Raw genomic sequence first — 7,484 nt, forward strand, 5'->3', positions numbered from 1 at the left:
TATGGCCCCCTGTCAGTCAGGGGCCCTTGGAATTGTCCTAACTTTCCCCCCTTTACATTGCCTCTGGTAGAATGACAGCAGTTATCATCTTATTATTACAGAATTCACAGCAACTTCAATATTTCTAATTTAACTATGTAAAAAACAGGGCTACACAATATACTGTGAATGAATGATCACTCACAAGTGATGTTCAAAACTAAAAGTCGCAGAGTGCGCAGATGAGTGGAAGATAGGCATGTATCACAGCTGTCATCGCAATATTTATGAATATTATCGCCATCAGCAGATTATTTAATATTGTGGAGCCCTTTTAAAAGACAACATTGTAATTTTTCTCTAAGGAATCATTTGAAGCTGTCTGTGGGTTTTGACATTCCTGCATAATTTCCTAAAATGTTTATGTTCAGATTTAAGCTTTTGCCGTAGGGTTAGGGTTAGACCATATGTTTTATTTGGCCTAAACATAGACAAAACTTAACATTTAATCTTGTCTCAGTAAGGTCTCTTTTCTGTTCTTCTTTCACACTCATTTTTTCAAACAAAAGAAAAATTGCATGATAGATTTTTCACTAATGGAATAATTAAACATTTGGATGATATTCTAATTAACTGAGAAACACTTGAAGGTTCATAGAAAAAAAAAATAACCCAAGATGATTTATTTGTGGCTTACAGCAGACGTTGCTGCCTCCTACTGGTGCTCTGCTGAGCAGCAGCCAGATCATTTCTTTTACATACAATGACATCTTGCCAGAATTGTTACAACTGCTTTTCCTGAAACCAAAATATGTTTTTTATGTGAGATGTTGGCTAAGCATGCAAAGGATCTGTAATAAACATACCACTTGTCCTATCTGTGACTAGCGATCGTCCTCTCATAACCAAATCTCTGTGATGGTTCGTCTCCACAGGGTGGAGTGTCTGATGAAGTGACCCTAAGCGCTTACATAACCGCTGCCTTTTTGGAGATGAAAATATCCTCAGATGTGAGTAAATCTGAACATTATTCATGTTTCTTACCTGACATCTTGTAATTTTATGGATGTCAAATCCCAGCCTGTAATTAAATAAACATATGTTATAGTTAAGATTTAGCTATTTAACTATAAGGAGACTCCTCTTTGTTTGCTGATTGGTTCATTATGTATTGTGTGAGTAACTTGAGAGAAATTTGAGAATGAAGGTTAAAACTGTGCCTAAAGAAACTCAATCATATTCAATATATAGTAGACTTGAAATAATCAACACTGTGGTATTTTGAATTGTCAAAGGATCCTGTGGTGGCACAGAGCCTGTTGTGCCTCAAAAAGTCCATCAATGATTTCAGCAACACCTACACCACAGCTCTGCTGGCGTACGTCTTCACACTGGCTGGAGACATGGAGACCAGAGCTCACCTCCTGCAGCACCTCGACTCAGTGGCCATCAAAGACGGTGAGTCGAGGTTTTGCTGGAAACGACTGACCAGATCAGATCAGTCTTTAGTCATGTTGTTTCTGGATGGTTGTTTTTAGATGGTTTCATCCACTGGTCTCAGAGAGCAGCAGAAACATCAGCCTCTCTGTCTGTGGAGATCAGCTCCTATGTGCTGCTGGCCAGACTCTCTGCTTCCCACACTGCTGAAGACCTGGGGTACGCCTCAGGGATCGTTCAGTGGTTGACGACTCAGCAGAACTACTACGGAGGATTCTCCTCCACTCAGGTGCTGGTTTTTTGTTCATATGACAAACCCATCTTACCTCATATCCAAAATGTTTAACATGTTCAAAAGAGAATGAAACATTCTAAGTCATAATAATATCCTGAGATCTGGAACTCACAAACTCCTGAGTAGGAAAACCAGTGCAGTGCCAAGAGGCAATGATGCGTTTTTTTTCCAGAGATTGGCAAACATGATGACCATTTATTCTAGGGTACACTTGCAACTTTACTCTGTATCTACACAGCAGCAGTGTCCTGCAAAAATCCTGCAAAAATCAGTAAAAATATCATCAAACATGACCCAACCAGTCAGTTGAACAATAAACTTGTCTGACCTCTCATCTCCTGTTTGGTATTGGTTGAGTGAAATTATTACATTTAGTTATGGAATTAAGACTCTACAAAAATGTTCACTTTTGGAAATGCTTCCTTTCCTTGTTTGCATTTTAGGCTTACAAATGCTGCTTGACAACATCAATACTCATATAGTTCTGGGCAAACACCTTGTTCTGTCATTGTCTTGTATTTTGTGTGCTGTAGGACACGGTGGTGGCTCTTCAGGCTCTGTCCTTCTACTCCAGTCTGGTGTTCAGTCCTGAAGGTTCCAGCACAGTGACAGTTCAGTCTCCCAGTGGTCTGCTGACCTTTGATGTGACCCCAGACAACAAGCTGCTCTACCAGGAGAAGATGCTGCAGGGCGAGGCAGGAAAGTACAGCCTGGAGGTGAAGGGGACTGGATGTGCCTCAGTTCAGGTCGGTGGCAGCTTCCCATCACGAAGGAAAGTGACTTTTGTTCATTTCAATAATTCTGAAACTATATATAAAATATATATTTTTATTTTTAAATATAAACAAATACTACAATTAACAAGTACACATAATTCATAGATCTTATTTTTGACTGTGCAAAGTTAGGCCAAAGTAAAATGTTCACCAGTTTACTTTCTAAAGATGAATAAACTCTCCTCTCTTGTGTTCCTCAGATCTCTCAGCACTACAACATCCCTCCTCCTCCTGATGCCACCACTATGAGCGTGGAGGTTTTACTGGAGTACGACTCCTCTCACAGACCACCCAAAGCCAGCCTGAAACTCGTCTCGCAGTAAGTCAGAAACATCAGGTTAACGGATGGATACAAAAAATCTTCAAGGCCTCTTGAGTTCAGTTAAATCCATCATCAAGGAGACTAGTGAGGGAGGACACAAGGTCACCGTCACTACGCTGAAGGAGTTACAAGCTTCAGCAGCTGAGCAGCTGTCCAGGTTCTTCACCACTCAAAGCTTTGTAGAAGAATGGGAATGAGATCAATCTAAGATCAAGGCTCAACTAGAGTTTACCGAAAGAGAGGGAGACTCAGAGACTCTGTGGTGAAGAGGCAGACAGTGATTTGTGAATATATGCATCATTGCATATATTCATCTTAGTCATTATTTTGTAGAAATCAGTTTTTACTTTGATATTAAAGAGTTTTTTTATTTCTATTTTTTGTCAAAGCCAAATTTGGTTGATCATGATTGATTTGTAAATGCAATAAAAAAGGTGAAACATCCAAGAGGATCAATATGTACTAAAGTCACTCTACATTCTGCTCTCTGCTTGTCAAACAGCTTCTTTTTTTTTTACCTCAATGAAACTGATGGACGTAGATTTTAGGGTTCATCATGGCTCTGTATAGTTGCTTCTGCATTTGGTGAATTTGTAACACACCTTTAGAAAAACATCCCCAAACCACAATACTTCCACCACCGTGCTCGACTGTGGGAGTGGAGGTCTTGCTCCTTGCTCTTCCCTTGCAGCTGTGAGCTGATCCCTTTCTTGTGATCATCTTGTATTTCCTCAGTGTCAAACTTTTTGCACCTGCAGTTTTTTTGTCAACTTCTCACCAAGCTGCCTGCTGACTGGCTTGTAGCCCATTCCTGCCTTCTTCAAATACAACAAACTCGTATGTTCTTTGTACGCACAGCAAGTTGAGGTTAAGAGTATCTGTTTCTGACCTCTTATCTCTGAGTGACACAATTCTGTCTGGCATCTTATTTCAATCAATATTATTCAAATGGAGTTTTACTTTTGCTGAAATGCTTCATATTATTTTTGGACTTTTTTGTGGACATTTTGTCTCTTAGCATAAAATGAAGTCCCTGCAAACAAATAGATTGTATTTCTCCACTTCAACTACTGCACAGTCTGTTTCTGTGTTCCAGGTACAGTGGGAAAGAGGTGAGTACCAACATGGTGATCCTGGATATCACCTTGCTCTCAGGATTCATCCCTGACCCGCAGTCTTTGAAGAACGTGAGTAAAGCAGCGACTTCAACCTGAACCCAGGTGTTAGCAGAACTCTGGACCTGATCTCACAGTGGCGCTGATAATAAGGCTGCTGAATGTCTTCTGCTCACAGCTTGAAAAAGCTCTGCTGGTGGATCGGGTTGAACACAAGAACGACCATGTCGTGGTGTACTTGGAGGGGGTGAGACCAACCAGCAGCTCAGAACAACACAATATGACAGATGAATTTGTCACTCTGTTAAATTTCTGTTTTTGTTTTCTGTTCAGCTTGTGAAGGGGACACCGATCAACCACAGCCTGGAGCTCCTGCAGAAGATTCCTGTTCAGAACCTCAAACCAGCAGTGATCGCCCTCTATGACTACTACCAGCCCAGTAAATACTTACAAAAGAAAAAACATAATTTGAGTCACATTACCTTTTAGATAAATGAAATAACACATTTCCTATCACATCTTCCTCTTCTAGCTGACAGGACTGAGAAGGAATACAATGTGGCCAATCAAGGTACAAAAAATATCTGATATAATTAAACATCAACAACATTAATAGCCCAAATCTTTTCTTTTTATTATTATTGAAATGCACAAAATGTCTTGGGGTTAGACTGAGACTAAAAAATGTATTTGTGGCATCCAGAGGTGGGCACCACTAAAAAATTAAATTAAATGTGCTAACCTTAAAGCAGAGGTTCCCAAACTGTGTGGCGCGCCCCCTACGGGGGGCGCCGTGTCATTGCAGGGGGGGGGGGGGCGCGGGAAGCCGTCTGGATGGAAAAAAAAAAAAAAACATGAACACTGTATGCGCTGGGTTTTTACCTTAGAATGGCCAACTCTGTTATTCCTCTGTCAATTTGATACAGTAGAGGCTTCCACACCCCCCATATTTGTGTCCTCTGTCACTTTCATCAGCAGTTAAAACTGTTTAATCCGTTGTTAACATGTTGTAACCAGTTTTTCCGAGCCGCCTTTAAACGCAACATGAGCGCTACGACGCTCGCGCTGGGTTTCCACCTGTGAAGGAGACCTGCTGCTGCTGGGCGGGGCTAGTAGGTTTGTGTTAGAATCACGGCAGCAAACCAGCAAAACGCAAAGAACTTTTCACAGTTTTTCCCTCCAAACTAACCGACTGAGTTGAGTAAAGCTGCTGGATGCAGGTAATGTTAGCTAAAAGATGACTAGCTAATATCAATACAGAACCTTCAGCTTAACAAGTACCTTGTAGGCTACCGATGTTGGTGTCTATTTTCAGCTACGTACATTCATTTTGCCCCCAAAAAAGTCGATGGCACCCCCCACCCCCCGTCGTTTCAACCAGACAGCCATTTGTAATCCATAGGGGGGGGCGCTGAAGATGTTTAGAAACCACTGGGGGGGCGCAGAAAAAAAAGTTTGGGAACCACTGCCTTAAAGCAATAGTCATGAATATTAATTCTATGAACGCTAGTTCCTGGCTACTGCAACAGGGTTATTAGCAGACCCTAATGCTACAAGATAGCATTTTGCCCACAACAGGGTCAAACTTGTTATTGAACTGTTTGCGCTGCAGAAGGTGATTCTTTGGTTCAGACATTTCAATAATAGTTTCAGTTTTATAGTTGTTGAGTATTACTAACCGTTTCAGATTTTTGCCTAATTCACCATGTAGGAGAGGAAATGGACCTGCTGTGTAAATGGACCCACCCACTTCACAATAAGAGCACTAAAATAAACATTTAACTTCTTCATGTAAGAAAATTTAAACACAAATTGTTGAAATTTATTAAACTGAAGGTTTACCAAAGAGCCAGGCAGTGCTTTAGAATTTATCTGGAAAAATTTATTTATTGCTAAACATTTTCAAAGTTAGCAAAAACTCAAAAGTGCTAAAGAAAAAAAAATTGCTCTGCTATTAGCCAATTAGTGCAGGGACTTCTAAACGTTTCACCTTTTGTCATCCAAAATAATAATAAAAAATAATTTCAGACCTTTCCATTTGCTGTTTTTTGTTTGTTTTGTTTTTATTTGTTTGGGTTTTGCAAGCGAGAGAAAACAATAAATCAACGACAGTTTTTGTCATGTTACCAGCAAGAATTCAAAACTAGTTTTACCATTGGCCAGAACCAATGAAAATCTTTCATAGCATTCTCAAATTGAAATAGTTTTGATTTGTAAAGGTTGTGTATATTTTCCTTTGGCTTTGTTCTCTTAAAGGTCGCCTAAAACAATATGGTGTTTTTGTAGAAAAGCAGCGTACAGCAATCGGATTCTGCTAACCTCTACAGTACTGTATTTAAAAAAACACATGCTTGGTTATTTTATGGAACTCTACTTATTATTAATAGTGATATATTTTCTTTTCTTTTTCCTCTGCAGTTTGAAGACTGACCTGAGCCATCAGTGATTCCAAATTTCCTTCAGTTTCTTTTTACAGCTAACATGAATTGTCTCTTACAGTTTACATTACATTTCAAGTGTATGTTTTTATGTTCATATGCAACTAAAGCATAATGGATAATATAATAAAATAAACTGATCCTTAAAAATGTTTCACAGTGCTATGATTATACCATTTGACCGTAGGAGACAAAGTTGTGCGTGTCCGTGTATATATACAACTTAAGCATGCACATACATGCTTAAGTTAAACTTTTTTTGTTGAGCGGCCATACATGCACAACTTAAGCAATTTGATTATTATTAATACAACCTTTTTTAGCCTAACATTTTAGATTTTTATTAGTTTAGCAGCAAATTGGTTGTGCATTATGATCTTCAATAATATTGAATCTTTCCATTTGTATAATTAATTAGCTATAAAAAATATTTTAAAACAATACTCAAATTTATGGAAAAATTGTCATCAGGCTGAAGGTGAGACTGAGTAAGGATAAAATAGACTATTGTCAGAAATAATGTATATCGCCCCGGCGCTTTGAATAATGTAAGAATACCTTCATTTTATCAGTGGCTAAGAGGATTTTGACAGTGAAAAACTGTCTGATTTGTTCTGGCAAACGTCCATCATGAATGCTTGATTATTATTGGTCCCAATTTGACGTGATTTACGCTTTGGGGAGGAGCATCAGGGAGTCATTTCTCCCGATTAAGGACAACAGAAAGTAGGAATGGGTCCGGCAACACCGATGCGTCGGCGCATGCGTCAAGGATAGGCCCTCATGGGCCGCTCTCGCCTGTTGTCGCTGACGAGATTTAGGGCGGCCATCTTGGAGCGGTACTCCACTCCACTCAGCGTTATGTGTTTAGCAGCACAATGACGTATCAGCGCATTTAATCGATCATAACACACTTTTTGTTACTGTAAACCATATTCAAACATCTATCAAAGCAACATTTATAAACAATTGTATTTTTAATACATAGTTCATCATATTTAAATATGCTTAGTGGCTATAACAATAGAATAGGAATGGAATATTCTGATATCGATGTATGAAGAGCATATTACAAAGCACACACCCGTTCATAATTTATTTAAATTATCATAATTAATTTAA

General features: G+C 39.1%; 1 protein-coding gene across 2 annotated transcripts in view; it reads left to right on the top strand.

Annotated features, from left to right (window-relative positions):
* Nucleotides 1–6,514, top strand: part of LOC106937261 (alpha-2-macroglobulin-like) — a 28,567-nt gene extending 22,053 nt beyond the window's left edge. The window contains exons 28-37 of one of the 2 annotated variants that reach the window (XM_015018675.1): nucleotides 915–989; nucleotides 1,275–1,437; nucleotides 1,518–1,705; nucleotides 2,245–2,457; nucleotides 2,688–2,806; nucleotides 3,906–3,996; nucleotides 4,103–4,171; nucleotides 4,258–4,363; nucleotides 4,457–4,495; nucleotides 6,343–6,514. In XM_015018675.1, coding sequence (XP_014874161.1) covers nucleotides 915–989; nucleotides 1,275–1,437; nucleotides 1,518–1,705; nucleotides 2,245–2,457; nucleotides 2,688–2,806; nucleotides 3,906–3,996; nucleotides 4,103–4,171; nucleotides 4,258–4,363; nucleotides 4,457–4,495; nucleotides 6,343–6,347 — 1,068 coding nt within the window. In that variant the 3' untranslated portion in view covers nucleotides 6,348–6,514. Of the gene's footprint in view, nucleotides 1–914; nucleotides 990–1,274; nucleotides 1,438–1,517; nucleotides 1,706–2,244; nucleotides 2,458–2,687; nucleotides 2,807–3,905; nucleotides 3,997–4,102; nucleotides 4,172–4,257; nucleotides 4,364–4,456; nucleotides 4,528–6,342 lie in introns of those variants that run through there. The other variant, XM_015018674.1, reaches the window with a different exon arrangement.
* The last annotated feature ends 970 nt before the right edge of the window (nucleotides 6,515–7,484 follow it).

This window comes from Poecilia latipinna, unplaced genomic scaffold (assembly GCF_001443285.1).
Source record: "Poecilia latipinna isolate Pla-1442-1.1 unplaced genomic scaffold, P_latipinna-1.0 Scaffold2306, whole genome shotgun sequence".
Taxonomy (NCBI): domain Eukaryota; kingdom Metazoa; phylum Chordata; class Actinopteri; order Cyprinodontiformes; family Poeciliidae; genus Poecilia; species Poecilia latipinna.